This window comes from Schistocerca piceifrons, chromosome 1 (assembly GCF_021461385.2).
Source record: "Schistocerca piceifrons isolate TAMUIC-IGC-003096 chromosome 1, iqSchPice1.1, whole genome shotgun sequence".
Taxonomy (NCBI): Eukaryota; Metazoa; Arthropoda; class Insecta; order Orthoptera; family Acrididae; genus Schistocerca; species Schistocerca piceifrons.
This window is the reverse complement of record NC_060138.1, coordinates 623335088-623351181: the sequence shown is the minus strand read 5'-3', so window position 1 is coordinate 623351181 and position 16094 is coordinate 623335088. Positions and strand designations below refer to the sequence as shown.

The following is a 16094-nucleotide window of genomic DNA, read 5'->3' as shown; positions in this document are numbered from 1 at the left end:
CATTATCATCATCATCATCATCATACGACACAAACCTTACACGCGCGCGCAATACATCTATGTAGTATTGCAAATAGTGTGTAATAGAGCACGTTGTAAATAAACAGCCACAAAACAGTACTCACCAGGTTGTTTTAGATATAGATAAAGATCTTTCACACGCATTCGACATCTTTTTAATAACAAAAGTCGCATTGTAGCACTCGTCTGCAACCACAGAGGCACTGTGGTCTCCGACCCACCGTTGAAAGTGAAAACCAATGCTACTACACACATAAAATAGATTCTGACCTAACCAAACGTAACCTTCTCGATACCGGCAAAAACTGACGAAGGAGATCGGACGCAGTGTGGCTGAGCTGTCGGCCGATGTAATCGGGCGAGCTCTGGCTACAGTGTCTGACGACCGTTGTCTGTGGAACTGCGAACGCTGCCTAAGCCGCGAGCAATGCGCGTCGGCGCCGACACGCATTTCGCACTGAGTTGAGGAGGAGATCCATGAAACATTCAGGGGCATCAGCTGTTCGGCAATAAGGGAAGACAGCGGCGTGGGTCGAGCAGCGAGCTCAGGTGGTGAATATTGCATCGGCGGATGCGCGCAGGCGGTGCGCCCGCCGGATATTAATCAGGAACGCCGGGGAGACGAGACGCCTCTTTCCCCGCCGCCGCCGCCCCGCGCACAGCGAGCACGAGCAATTGCTTGTTAGCTGCAGATTACAGCGCGCTCCATTACTCCCATAAACCAGTAGGCCCGGCGCCCGCGCCGGAATACTGATGGAGGCCGCCGTCTATTAGACGCGCTCGCTACTTTAGCACCGGCCTCGAGCTGTCGATATCATATCGCGTGGGGTTCCGGTGGAACGGAGAAACGCAACCACAGGTCGAAGGGTCACAGGTAGCGTCGTGTTTCCCACATGCGGCTGCTCCGTCAGAGGACGCAGCCAGTGTTCTGTTCAATGTTCTACACTGCTTCCTTAGCTGCGGCCTGTCTTCCTAACAGAATTCTTCTTCACCTCCTCTTTCGTCATCTTCTTTGTCGCCATGATACCTGTTTCTTCCTCTTACTGCACCTTAGTGTTAAAGGAATTCGAAACAGAATTCTGTGAAGTTATTGTAACTGGTAAGTAATACATCACTGGTAGAGGGAATATTTCACACAGATTCACATACGGCATTGTTAAACCACTTTATATGAAAAATTATATTTCCATTTCCTTACTGACGTATTTTCCCAAAATATTCGGAAAAATAATGAACTCAAGACAAGACTCACATTTAAGTAGAAACTATACTTACTTACTTACTTGCTTGCTTACTTACTTGGCTCTACATCCCATCTAGGGCCTTGGCCTCTCTGATTGATCACAGCCCAATCCTGACGATTTTCTGCTCGTGTCCTCCATCTTCTGACTTCAGTTTTTCTTAAATCATTTTCCACGTCCTCCAGCCATCGTTTCCGGGGTCTCCCTTTGCTCCTTTTGCCACCTGGATTTCCCGTGTGAATCTTTTTGACAGCTCAATGCTCCAACATTCGCTCTACATGGTCCAGCCATCTCAATCAGGATTTCTATAAATTTCTTCCAATTCCTTGTTTCTCCTTATCCTCCATTGCCCAACCTCATACACTGCTCCAAAAATCTTTCTTGGTATTTTCCTCTCCCATCTTCTCAAGAGCTCTTCTTCTGCTACAGTCATTGTCCATGTTTCGTAGCCATACATTACCACCGGCCTTATGAGGGTTGGGTTGGGTTGTTTTGGGGAAGAGACCAAACAGCGAGGTCATCGGTCTCATCGGATTAGGAAAGGAAGTCGGCCGTGCCCTTTCAAAGGAACCATCCCGGCATTTGCCTGGAGCGATTTAGGGAAATCACGGAAAACCTAAATCAGGATGGCCCGACGCGAGTCCAGTGTGCTAACCACTGCGCCATCTCGCTTGGTCCGGCCTTATGACTGTTCGATAGACAGTCACCTTCGATTTTCTGCTCAGGCTACGTGACTGAAGGCTCTTCATCAGGACCCAGTAAGCTCAATTTCCTGCAGCAATCCTAGACTTTATTTCTTCTCTTATTCTTCTATCCCCCGTAAACAACACTCCCAGGTATTGGAACTTCTCACATCTCTCATAATTGCCTCTGTTCAACTTAATATATTTCTCTTTAACAACAGCATTTTTCCTGGAAGCAAAGAGATACAGTGTTTTTGTATTGTTTACTCTAAGTCCCAACTATTCTGCGTTATTTTCCATTCCGCCAAATCCTTCTTCCATTTATTTCAAACTTCTAGACAGCATACACACATCATCGGCATAAACTAGATTTTGGTGCATACGGTTAAGCAGAGTTCCACCTCGGTTATCAATCTCCATCCTTCGCATCACTCTCTCCAACACTATGTTGAATAGTAGCTTGGATAATGCACCACCCTGTCTTAACCCTTGGTTGATCTCAAATTCTTTAGAAAGTTTTCCTTCTACTTTTACCTGACATTTTGTGCTGGTGAGGGTCATTTGTATTAGTCTGATAAATTTACTTGGGAATTCCATCTCCATTAAGTTGTCATATAGCTTTTTTCTTTTTAACACTATCATAGGCCTATTTAAAGTCTACAAAATGCTGGTGTACATCCACATTATTCATAACACTTTTCCAGTATTAGCCTTATAATGAAGATCTAGTCAGTTGTTGATCTGCCCCGTGGAAAACCGCACCAGTAGTCTCCGAGTACTTCTTCTGTAACTAGTGGAAGTCTCATAGCAATGACTTTGGCTAATACTTTGTACACGACGCTGACTAAAGATACACGCGAATGCCCGAGGGAGGACTCGAACCTCCGACGGGGCAGCCGCGCGGACTGTGTCAAGGCGCCCTAGACCGCGCGGCTACCCCGTGCGACATAATGGCCATGTTGCACTCGTCTGTACTGTACTGTAGAAACTGTCTATACTGTAGAAACTGTATGTACTGTAGAAACCATACTGACGGAAAAAATAGATTCATGAAATTATGGGAATAAATTTGTGTAGGTAACATATCTAAGCGGTTAACATTGCAAAATCACAGGTCAATGTAAGTGCGAAATAAGCCATTGGAAATGTGGAATGCTGGTACATTAATAACGGACGTAACCCCCATAATGTTGAATGCAAGCATGAAAACGTGCATGCATCGTGTTGTACAGTTGCCGTATGTCAGTTTGTGGAATGGAGTTCCATGCCTGTTGCACTTGGTCCTCAACACAGGGACGGTTAAATCTGCTTGTGGATGACACTGTATTTGGCGTCCGATAATGTCCCATTTGTGCTCCACTGTAGACAGATCTGGTGGTCGATCGGGTCAAGGCAACGCGTCGACGATCTATAGACCATGTATGTGGGCGAGAGTTATCTTGTTGGAAGACAACCCTAGAATGCTGTCCATGAATGGCAGCACAACAGGTCGAATCACCACATTGATGTACAATTGTGCACTCAGGTGCGTGAGATAATCTTTAGAGGGTTCCTGCTATCAAATGAATTCGCACCCCAAATTTCCAGGTGTAGGTCCAATTCGTCTAGCACACGGACTAGTGAGGTGCAGGTCAACTGGCCTCCATCCAACCAACACGCGACCGTCACTGGCACTGAGGCAGAACCAGCTTTCATCAGAAAGCACAACAGACCTCCACCCTGCCTTCCAATGAGGTTTCACTTGACACCGCTGAAGTAGCAAGTGATGACGGTTTAAGGTCTGTGAAATGCACAGGGCGCCTGACTCGGAGCTATGCTTGAAGTAATCGAATTGTAACAGTTCGTTGTGTCACTGTGGTGCCAACTTCTGCTCAAATTTCCGCTTCCGATGCAGTACGTTGAGCCATAAGCCATAAACGATAGTCTTCCCTCTCGGTAGTGCCATGTGAACATCCAGACTGCAGTCTTCTTGTGACTGGACGTTCTCGTAACCACCACTGCCAGCAATCATGTACAGTGACTTACTCCCGGCAGATCTTTGTCCAATACCACAGAAGAAAAATCCAGCTTCTCGCAGCGCTATTACATAACTTCGTTCATACTCAGTGAAGTGAAGTGCTGATAATGGCATCCCTTTGCCTTAATGACATTCTTGACTAAAATCAAGTCACAACGTCCAGTCTCAAAGGTAACTAACGCTCACGCCGATACAGCGCGTATTTAAACTTGATTTACACCTTCATAGTGCCGCTACCAGCACCACTCTTATGCGACTGGCCCGAAATCTGAATAGACATTATTTTTCATGTGTAGAACTGAAAATGCTGTTTATACATTCACTCACCAAGTATTGCTAGTCTTAAATAATAAAATATCGCCAGTTGGGCTTTTTTGGATATTTAAAAGTAGTTTCTTTGCGTAGATCACGTTCTTTCTTTGAAAAAAGTAAGTTTTTTGGATTTGAAGGCTTCAAGCACTACTGTTTTGAATCATACTTAACAAACAGAATGCAAAAGGTTGTGCTGCCTAACGCAGACAGTCTTGAAAGCGAAGAAAATTTTAATGATTGGAGGAAAGCACGAAGGATGTCCCACACGGTTCAATTTAATTTTAGGCCTACTCCTGCTGCATTGTTTGTAAAGATAGCTTCGTCGATAAAGAGAATTCTCTGAAGATAGAACCTGTTGAACTAATCTCTCATCATAAGAGGGTGACAGAGTAGCATGCCTGAAGAACTGCATTCCAGCCAGCAGCTGTAGAAATTGTTCTTTATTTTTATACTGTTTTCGGTCGTAGTGACTGTCACCACAGGAAGAAAAAGCAGCTCATTAGGTTGATAACCAGTTCATCTTTCCTTTAGATGAACTGAAAGTTTTCAAAGTTAAAAGATGTTTACAAGACCATACGTACTACACCATGACTCTAAGCACTATACAATTGGCGTCATAATAACTCACAACCGAATATGAAAGAAACGTGAGGATTTATTTCAGTTAAAGTATTCTCTGTTTAATTTCTGTGATGATGGTCGCTACTACTGAAACCGGTAAATAATGAAGTGAATGCAGTTATCCATGTTCCTGCCACCTGTAGCAATTCACCTGTCTAAAACATTTGAACAGCGCTGCGTCTTCCGCAATCCCACTAATTAATCTTCCAATGAAATGATACATGATGCGGATAGAAGTTTTGAAAGTTTCTTTGGGTTTGCTGCCGGATACTAATAGCAACTCGATTCAATAATTCGGCATCCAACCGTTCTCCTGAAGATGGCGAACAGTTGGATCGCCGAAATATTGAATCGAGTAGATTTTAGCATCCGGCAGCAAACCCGAAGAGACTTTCCAGGCTTATTACACCGGAAAAGCTTGCGGAGTCAAACGGATAGAAGTTGTCTGCGTGAAAATTTCGAGCAATACTGAGCTGACTTATATTAAAGTTTCTCTGGAGCTAATATCTGGTTTGTTGATGAAATCTTCTCGGGCTTCCATCCATGAGTGTCATTCTCATCATCTTCGCCAGAAGATGATGAGAATGACACTCATCGAAACGTCGCGGATTTTCGACGCAGCTACCCGGATGGAAGCGCGAGAAGATTTCATCAACAGGATACACTGGAAAAGCCTACATTCACATAAAATATCTGGCTTATTAGCAACATGTATTTTCTTCGGCCTACTCGTTGCAGGTTTGCTCTTTTCCTCTGCGTAATATCCCAATGCTCTTCCTATAGCAATTCTTTTGCACATTCACTAGATTATCATTCTTGTTGAATAGCTTTTTGCGTAAGATTCAACTATTCTCCTCTGCGTTCTCCGTAGAGATGTAGAATATCTAGTTTCTTTTGGTCTGTGAAAGACACCCTTTTTTTTTTCAAACTAACTAGCACTTGCCACACGTGAACGACACAAACAGAATGAAACCTACATGCATGCATCTATGATGGCAATGGATCTTCATGGAGTTATGCATAATTCTCCGACTATTTTTGGAGTTCACAACATGCTGGTGAACGACGGCTGGTGTGCGCCACTGAAGGCACAACTGATGTAAATCTTTTGTTGTTGTTGTGAAATGAGGTATAACTACACAGAACCTTTGCTTGAACATTATTTTTGATGTAAATGACGAAGAAAATTTTTCAGAGCGAAATGACAGAGCAAGTAAATCTTTTCTAAGACTTAAGATTCGAGATGTTAGAAACAGTGTTGGGAAGTATTGCCCATGCAACAAAATATAGGCTTTTAAATAAGAAAAAAGTGTTTCTGTTGTTCACAAACAAAGTAATCTGTTTCTAAAAAATTAAGAAAAACCAGTTTGTTAAAAGATCTTTCAAATTGTGGTCGACTGAACCTGACACGTCGGGATACTGCAGCTTATGTAAACACATGCGCTACTGTGTACTGTGTTTCTGTGATGTAATAAGCATCTGTGAATGATATATATATGGACATGGCCGTTTGCGCAAGATGCTTTACATTTTTAAATATTTTAGTTATGACAGTTCTTTTGTGATGTGCTGGTTTTTATCCACATGACAACATAGCATAAGGTCCAACGTAAAATGAATACGGTTCATAACAAAAAGATTTTTTAAGACCTGAAGATCACAGCAAATTCTGTCGAAACCGGTTGTTTCAAATATAGAAATATCTGTGCGATCGTGGCTGTTGATTTTTTGTAGATCGTACAGATGACGAATGCTGTCCCGAAATACGTTATGCCACGCCTGCTCTATCTGTTCACGTAGTTCTGTAAGAGTTGTTGGTTCCGTAGTCGCACGAATCATGTCCCACATGTGCTCGATTGGGGACAAGTCCGGAAATCCTGCTGGCCAGAGAAGTTGCTGCTCGTCTTGTAGAGCACGCTGAGTTTCACAGGTGGTTTGTAGGAGAGCATTATCCTGTTTGAGCAGCACATCACTCCGCGTTGCAAGAACAGCGAAAGAACGGGTATAACAACATTCTGCACGTACCCAACACTGGTTAGCGTCCCCTCCAGAAACACCAAAAGTGAACGAGCGCTGTAGCTTATTGCACCCCACACCATAAGGCCTAGTCTGGGACCAGTCTGTCTCGGACGAACTGACTCTATGAGTTAGCGCTCATCAGGTCTACGTCGTATAGACAAATGACCATCGCGTACATACGGACAGAATTTGCTTATATCGCTGAAGACCACGGTGCGCGATTCGACATTCCAAGTGATTCTCTGACAGCACCAGTCGAATCGTGCACGTCGATGCTGTGGCTTGAGAGGAAGACGGGCCAGACATATGCATGCACATAGTCCCACTGCTAGTAACTGGTTCGCGACAGTTCGTGTTAACATGTCTGGGCTCACAGGCTGTGGTAGCTGTACGAACCATTGCTGCCCTTACAATACGACGATCCAGTGCTGTGTGGACATCCAAAGCCTCCTCCATAAGTGTGAGAATGTTCACGTGACCACTAATGATGCAGGATTTCAGGATTTCAATACACCATATTATTCCCCAGTCTTTTGGGTACAAAAGACTATTTTGCGACATAATCTCCAATCAGTGCGACAGCCATACGCCAGATTTGAACCGGGGACCTAGAAACGATAGAGATACTTCGTCCCGCCGTAGTCCTCAGTGGTTCACATCCCCACAACAGGACACAGCAGTCCACCCACCCCACCGCCGCCCCACACTGGGCCCAGGGTTATTGTGCGGCTCGGCCCCCCTGTGCTCCCACCCCCCCCCCTCCCCCACCCGGGAGCCGGGAAGTCTCATACCAGACGAGTGTAACCCAAAATGTTTGCGTGGTAGAGTAATTATGGTAACTGAGGCGGAAAAAGGAGAACCGACCCGCATTCGCCCAGGCGGACGGAAAACCGCCTTAAAACCATTCACAGGGTGGCCGGCACACAGGACCTCGACACTAATCAGCCGGGGACCGGCACGTCTTCCGCTCTGGAAGCAGGGTGTTAGACCGCGAGGCTAGCCGGGCGGATACGCCACTTCACTGAGAGGACCTGTACCCCCGCATAGTACCGCTCCACCGGTCGATGTCGGAGCCAACGTCTTGCAACATCAACAACCCCCCATCACCCACGCACTGCTTCATTGGACCAAACAGATGGCAGGTGCGAGATACAGGCTGTAGGCTGCATGACAAAGAATAGTCCAATGAAGTTTTGTGAACTTCTCTCTGGTGCGCAGACTTGCGTGGCGCCTCTCGTTTGCATTTTGTGTCGTTTCTTCGTTTTCCTGAGGGTAGCACTATACAATTCCCAGTTGATAGTTGCACCATGAGGGAGGACACCAAACAGAACAACATCTTCAGGTTCCCAGCAGATCGTCGCCGTGACTTTACCGGCTGAGGACACGGATTTGAACTTTTTCTTCGGAGGAAAGGTGTTGTGGTGTCACTCAGTGGATTGCCGTTTTGTTTCCGGTTCGAAGTTATGAATCCATGTTTCATCACCTGTAACGACGTTCGCCAAAAATTGTCACGAACAGCCCTGTAACGCGCAAGCAATCCGCACAGTTGTACTTTGTCACTGTTTATGGTTATTCGTTACGCGGCGGGGAACCTAGTGGGTCTAGACCTTTTAGTACCCTCAGTGTTGGACGATTGTGTCAGAGAGGTGTTTGTGATCCGTCAACAATCTCGGAGGAGTGTGTCTACACTTTCTAGTATTGCAGGAATCATCTGTGTGCGGCCGGTCAGCATGCGGAAGATCGGTCAGGTTTGCGACCTTGTTGCGATGATGCCAAACGCCTCGCCCAACGACTCACCGTGCTTTTTTTCATTGACAGGTTTCCCTAGATAATCTGAGAGCGCCGATGAATATCTGCTATTCTCTGGTTTTCCGCTCGACTTTCTGAGGGTACATATATCGGCGCCACCTATCGGAACTTCATGAAACTATAAGGAATGGAAATGCCGTCTGGCTAGGGCCTCCCGTCGGGAAGACGGGTCGCCTGGTGCAAGTCCTTCGAGTTGACGCCACTTCGGCGACTAGTGTGGCGATGGGGATGAAATATGGATGATAAGGAGAACACAACACCCAGTAGCTGAGCGGAGAAAATCTCCGACCCAGCCAAGAATCGAACCAGGGCCTTTAGGTATGACATTCCGTCGCACTGGCCACTCAGCTACCAGGGACAGACAACGTTAGGTATGACATTCCGTCGCACTGGCCACTCAGCTACCAGGGGCAGACAAATTATAGGGGCTAAATCGGGACTATTCTACAACGTCCCACAACAAATTTCGCATTTTGTCAACCGAAATTGTCCGAGAAAAAAAAATGTACTACATTACATATTGATCTCCCCTAGTATAATCCACCAAATTAGCCGAGAGCGCTAATTCGTTGCTTCCTGGACTCGGCTAGTAGCGCCAGCACCGGATCGAATCCGCCTGGCGGATTAACGACGTGGGCCAGTGTGTCGGCCAGCCTGGATGTGGTTTTTAGGTGGTTTTCCACATCCCGCTAGGTGAATACTGGGCTGGTCCTCACATCCCGCCTCAGTTACACGACACGCAGACATCTGTAACACTTCCGCATTATATCATGGTTTACACTGGACGCAGACAGCTGGGGTACACTGATTCCATCCTGGGGCGTATGGGGTAGGAAGGGTATCCGGTCACCCCTTTAAATTAACCTTGCCAAATCCGTTGTAACCACGCCGACCCTATGGACATTGCGGGACAAAGGCACAATTGAAAGAGAGATTGATCGCTTCTCGTATAATGGAGACACTATAATATGATATACGAAGTTTCTAAAAAGAGCTACAAAACATCCAAAATGGAACCACAAAGTGACACAGAGCAAATAAATACTGTAAATCTAAAGAAATATCCCTAGAATAAGAACTGTATCGAAAGATTCATATGACAGAGGTGTGTCGTCATCAGAACAGATATCACAAGAGTATAGATTCGTTTCAGGATGTAGAAGTTGGTGGAAGTTGGGGCGCGTTGGACGATAACAAGTAGACGATTGTATAGATGTATCAGTCACGACGGAGGCCCCATATAGAGGCGAAGTGACGGCGGGTGTCCTTGCAGAGCTGGTACGGCGCGTGGTGCTACTGTCGGGGTCGGCGCTGAGCCCGTGGGCGGTGCAGCGCGACCCGCTGGCGGTGAAGCGGCGCGTGGCGGAGCACACGGGCTGCCACGGAGACCTGCTGGCCGAGGACCTGGCGCCGTGCCTGCGGGACCTGCCGCTGGCCGCGCTGCTCGCCGTGCGAGCTGACGCTCCGCGCTTCCTGCCCGGCTTCGCGCCCTTCCTCACGCCGGCGGACGCCTCCTCGGAGGCGGCGGAGGCGGCGGCGGCCGCGGCGGAGGCGGCGACGCGGGCGGCGGCCGAGGAGGCGGCGCCCGCCTGGAGGCTGGCCGCCGACGGGGACTCCCCCGCCGCCGCCGCCGCAGCGGACTTCCCCGACCGCGACCTGCTCTTCGGCCTCACCACCACCGAATCCTACCTCGACCTCAGCGCTCAGGTAAGTGCACTTTCACTCCGCCTAGCGGCTGATTAACTCTCGCAACTCTTGTCAGTTAGTATTATAGCGGCGGCGTCAGTCGTGGTTTGTGTTGATCTCGTTGGAGTGTGAAAGATCAGGAGCAGACTTGTCAAGGCTGCCGTTCCGACTCCCTTACTCAGGGTGCGCAGTTTCGTTAGCAGGAAGCAGGAGAAAATCCAGGAACTAGTTGATTGGTATCTTAAAATTTTTGTATGTATGGGGATCCACAGCTTCCAGATGTCTAATAAACGTAAACGTGGTCCGTAGTAGCTGTATGTGATTTTTATGTACTCGTGCGCTTCGCTAATTTCAACTACTTGTCATTTTCAAGCACAACCGCATGGCAACTGACAGCAACTAGTAATTTGTTGCCCCAGCTCCTGTTAGTTACCATGTGATTGTGCTTGACAGCGACAAGCAGTCGAAATTAGCGAATTGCACGATTAAATAAAAATCACATCATAGCCTACCACGGACCGTGTTGACGTTTGATTTATATCGCTTTTACGTCAAGTTGGCACTTGGGAGGGATTGGTCGAACCCACAATCCACTGCGGCACTCTCATTTCATCGCCAACATCCTCCAAGGCTCATAGTGTTCTAGAGCGGACAAATCTCGCACAGTAAGCGCTGCAGACTGCAATGTCAATGCCGCAACAGGGCGTGCCAGAAGAATGCCCCAGCAACTGCTAACGACAGAAGCGATGCGTCTGTGAGACGAATTCCAGATGGTGTTGGTCGTCATTGGAAGTTGAATATCAGGAACAGATTTGTCAGAGCAGCAATTTTGATACCCATATTTAGCCTGTGCAAGTTCACTGGAGGTAAGCAGAATCAAATCTATCCGCACTGTGGTTAGAATTATTGTACTTTATTTATTTCTCTTGTATATACAGCTGGCGCATAGGTTCCTGAAGCTACAGTCTTCAGCAGCAGTGTACTGGCGTTTCCTCACGCACAGCCTTTATGGTTCAATGCTGTCTGACTAGGGCGACCACACACAGTTAGTATTCCAGTCTGGCGGCCAGTGCTGCACTAGTGCAGACTGTCACAGCTATGCAGAGTTACTGCATACTGGCAGTCTGTCCCAGCGGTGGCTAATTACAGAGGCGATGGCATCTGTGAAGCGAACTCCAGATGGTGATGGATAGCGTCGATCTCACTGGAGAGTAGTCGATCATGAGCAGAATTGTCATTGGCCATTCTGATGCCTTTACCCAGGATGTGCTGGTCCAGTAGTGACAAGCAGGATCAAATATAGCCACGACTCAGAACTAGTTTATTGATTTCTCTTGTACGTCAACCTGGGGCTTGGAATGGTGGGTCGAACTCCCTGTCCTCAGTGGCAATGTGCTGTCGTTTTCTTGCTCACAGCCTTCGGGTTTCTGCGCAGTTTAGAGCGGGGCGACCTTACACAATTAGCGTCCCAGTCTGGTGGCTGGTGCTGCGTCAGTAGCTAGGGATGTAGGCTGGCACGGGCCTGCCTATGCAGCGGCTAATGACAGAAGTGATGGCATCTGTGTAATGAACCCCAGCCCCTCATGTATGGCTTCTTTCTAGTTAATGGTCCTTCAGACCATCAGTGCTGGTGTAGGACTGTCTGGCAGGCGAACCCGTGAGACGACGGCCATTGACGACTGCATTAGCAGACGACAACAGAGCAATGAGGCTTCTCCATACCACATGGTGGTAGCCCACTCCACAGTCGCTGCCGACTCAATACCCTTTGCTAGCTGGTCCGCCAGTGCTTATAAGTGACAAGAACAGGTGTGTTGACATTTCAGTAACTCCACTGGTTGCCTAACCGGTGGTAATACCAGCTTATTGATAAGGGACCATGATGGCAGAATGCTGTGCCACCTGCTAACTGCAATCAGCACATTTCGACCAGCGGCGGCTGGCACTGTTTGTTCACAACTTCCTGATCAAGGGCTTCCCAGTTAAGGGTCGATGGAAGTTCATAGAAGTCACTCAACTCACGGCCAAAGATGTTTTGTGCTCAGCCACAGCCAACATTGACGATCTACTAATACAATACCTCTGTGTGTAAAAATTTGGAAATTTGTGGGAAGTCCTATGGGACCAAGCGTACGCACTACTTAGTCTAACTTGAAGTAACTCACACTAAGTACAACACACTCACCCATGCCCGATGGAGGACTCGAACCTCCGACGGGTGAAGCCGCGCGAACCGTCACAAGGCGCCCTAGACCGCGCGGCAGCACCGTGCGGCCTCTGCGTGTACAATAGCCATTATGAAGTAACTGTCGTACAAAAAAATTATGCAGAAGTGGGGTGCCAACACAGTGAGGAAAGTGTAGCTGGCTGCATCTGCACCCTCACGCTCCCCGCAGCCCTCTTAAGTGTTGGGTGTCAGTGGGGAGAGCTTGCTTTATCGCTCCCCACACCTCCTTGTACACTCAGTCAGGATGTCGTGAACAAATAATATTCAGGACAGAGAAACAGAAATTTTAAAAGGAGATATTCAGCAGACCTTAGAATCCCAAATAGTAAAAGCTGCATATGACATTTGCTGGCCAATTAATAGCCCACAAGTACCATCCAACTAATATACACATAGATTTAAAATACTGAAATCCATCCATAGCCGCTTTTGAAAACTTATTGTGCAGACATTTTATCGCAGCAGTTTTAGGTAAGAATATTTTGAACTATGGCTAAGACACCAGAAGAGGTCGGGCCTGTGCTGCCTCGTTTACACAATGTCAACCTTATCAAATAATTTTGGTAGCCACTACGCCATTATGTGTGCGTTGCTCATTGCTTTTAGTTTATTTTGAGGTTGGTGAAGAGGCTGTTTCATATCCATAATGGGATTCGAGTACGATTCGGACTACCCCGAAAAAGGCAATCGCAGTTACCGTGTGTCAGCACAAATCTCGCGTGTCTCGCGTGCTGACTGCTAGCGCTGCCAGAGGCAAGAGAGGCATCTTTTGTTCTCGTTTATTTTTGCTCGCAGCAGACTGCTACATTAAAAGTGTCCGCACTATACAGAGAAAAATTGAAGGGAAACATTCTATAAACGATTACACTACCTTTTGCTGTGGTGCACCATCAGAAACATTGTAAGAAGTATAAAAAAAGACAACCCTAACAGATAAAAGCTGAAGACACACACGCATGGAAACAGGTAGGGAGGGGGCCAAGGGTGGGTGGAAAGAGAGCGAGACAGAGAGGGAGAGAAAGGTAAAGAGGGAAACAAAGTAAATAGGGTTCAAAATAGACGCCAGAACGAGCTTGAAAACAAAGCCTGCGTTCAAACTGCCGCCCAGCAGCTGCAATAGAAGCTTCAAGTTCAAAATGGTTCAAATGGCTCTGAGCATTATGGGACTTAACTTCTGCGGTCATCAGTCCCCTAGAATTTAGAACTACTTAAACCTAACTAACATAAGGACATCACACACATCCATGCCCGAGGCAGGATTCGAACCTGTGACCGTAGCGGTCACGCGGCTCGAGACTGTAGCACCTAACACTGCTCGACCACTCCAGCAGGCTAGAAGCTTCAAGTCTTGTGCGCAAAGAGTGATGCAAACGTCCCAGAACTTCATCAGAATTTACCGTGGATTATCTGATGTAGTCCTTGTAAACAGGGTCTTTTAGTCCCCCCCCCGAGGAAAATAGCTAAGTTCAAATCTTGTAGACTGGCAGACCGAGAAACAGGGCCCTTAAGTACAATCCAACGTTTGCTCTGTCAGTCCTATCTGGTATGGATCCCATACTTATAAGCAACAGTCAAGAATCTGTCGAACGACAGTTTTGTACGCTACTTCCTTTGTTGATGGCCACACAATAGCAGAGTGAGAGGTCTACTTAACCCACTAGACAAATATCCTCTAACACTGTTTAAAATTCTAAGTTAAAAACTGAACTTTAAATTTTCAATCGGAACCTTATTTGGTGCACATTCAAAGGCTTGTAAAATGTTTATGTAATCTACTTTTGTACAAATCGTTTGATAAGGTATTTGGCCCTATTTTTTTTTTTCAAAATAGTTTTTCATATGTGTAAGTGCGTATTTATGGAACGACTTGCGGCAGGACCTGGAGTTCGGCTTCAACGAGAGCCGGCGCGACCGCATCCTGCGGACGTTCGTGCGGAACGCGTACCTGTACCACTTGAACGAGATCTTCTCGACGCTGAAGAACGAGTACACGGACTGGGAGCGGCCGGTGCAGCTGCCGCTCAACGTGCGCGACGCGACGCTGGAGCTGCTGAGCGACGGCCACACGGCGGCCCCGCTGCTGCGGGTCGGCTTCCTGCACGCGGCGCGCCCGGGCCCCGGCCGCACCTACTTCCTGCACTTCTGCCACCAGGCGGCGGAGCGCGACTTCCCGCAGGTGGGTAGGCAACCCGCACAGCTGGCGCTCGCAGTGTGCCACTGGTCTGCACCTCAATCAGAACATCTGATGAGTAGAACACGGCAAGTGCCATAACCCGATTTCCCAGAAACTTCGCTCAGTGGAAGAGGGGACAAAATAACCTAACACATGTCTTGGCTTATCTGTAGATTACTGTTTCTGAAAAAACGACGGTCGAAATTTTTGAGGCATTTTCGAGGAACTACGTGCGTCTTTCACCGCGTGATATCCTCAAACGAAATGGTGGCACAATGGTTAGCGTCGTAGCTTCTTAATTTTTTTTCCTTGATTAGAAACCCGATCATTGATTTTATTTTCGTTTTTCATTTACTTACCCCTGTCTGTAGAAGATTAGTACCCAAATGTTTTCCATTGTGTAGTTATATAACGGCATCCTTATTCGCCTCCTAACTGTATGTCAGATGAGTGGTTTTAAAAAAATGACAAGATTATTTGAAATTGTTTTCTGTGAAATTCCTGCGGTGCATCATGATTCATAATCAGCTAAAACGCCAGTTTTCGGAAAAATAATCCGTTACGCATGGTTTGACGCAAAATTATTGGCAAGGTGCGAAATCTTCACCAGTGTTAGCGGCGTTTCTTTCCCGAGTGAGATTCATGCGAAGAAATATTATTGTGGCAAACTTTCCTTCGTGCGATGTTCGTGGTGTTCGGAATATCTTGGTTTCGAATGTTTCTCCGATCGTTGTCATCCAAGGGAATGCACCAAATCTTCCTGGAGAATAATCTTACGAATAAAATATAAGAATCAATGTAAGAATTGATATGAGAATGAAATATCAGAATTTGAGGATTTGAAAAGGTGGCAACTCCTCAATACAGCACACCACGTCGCGCGGTAAAAGGCACATAAAGTACCTCGAAAAACCTTGTAAATTTTGACTGTCTTTTTTTCGCCCAAAGGTCTAGTATCTAAGAATAAGCCCAGACACGTTTTCATTTGTTTTGACTCCTCTTCCACTGAGCGAAGTTCCTGAGAAATCGGGTGATGGCACTTGCCGTGTTCTCTCCATTTGCGAAATTTGATGAGTCTACGTCAAGAGGAAGTACCCTATAGGTTTTCATGAGTTAATTAGCGAGTGTCAAAATACGTCACATAAATGTTCGACTCTTTCCCTTACTCTGACTTAGAAGTTGCACTTTTTTCCATTGCAGACCAAAATATATGACATAAATTTCAACTTGATACGTCTGTTCATTCCTGAGAAAAAGATGTCTTGACAGATGGACAGACAGACAG

At 46.8% G+C, this 16094-nt stretch overlaps 1 protein-coding gene across 1 annotated transcript in view; it reads left to right on the top strand.

Annotated features, from left to right (window-relative positions):
- Positions 1 to 5872: 5872 nt before the first annotated feature.
- Positions 5873 to 16094, top strand: part of LOC124757760 (neuroligin-1-like) — a 189086-nt gene continuing 178864 nt past the window's right edge. The window contains exons 1-3 of the mRNA XM_047249076.1: positions 5873 to 5994; positions 9968 to 10430; positions 14513 to 14812. Coding sequence (XP_047105032.1) covers positions 5873 to 5994; positions 9968 to 10430; positions 14513 to 14812 — 885 coding nt within the window. The remainder of the gene's footprint in view (positions 5995 to 9967; positions 10431 to 14512; positions 14813 to 16094) is intronic.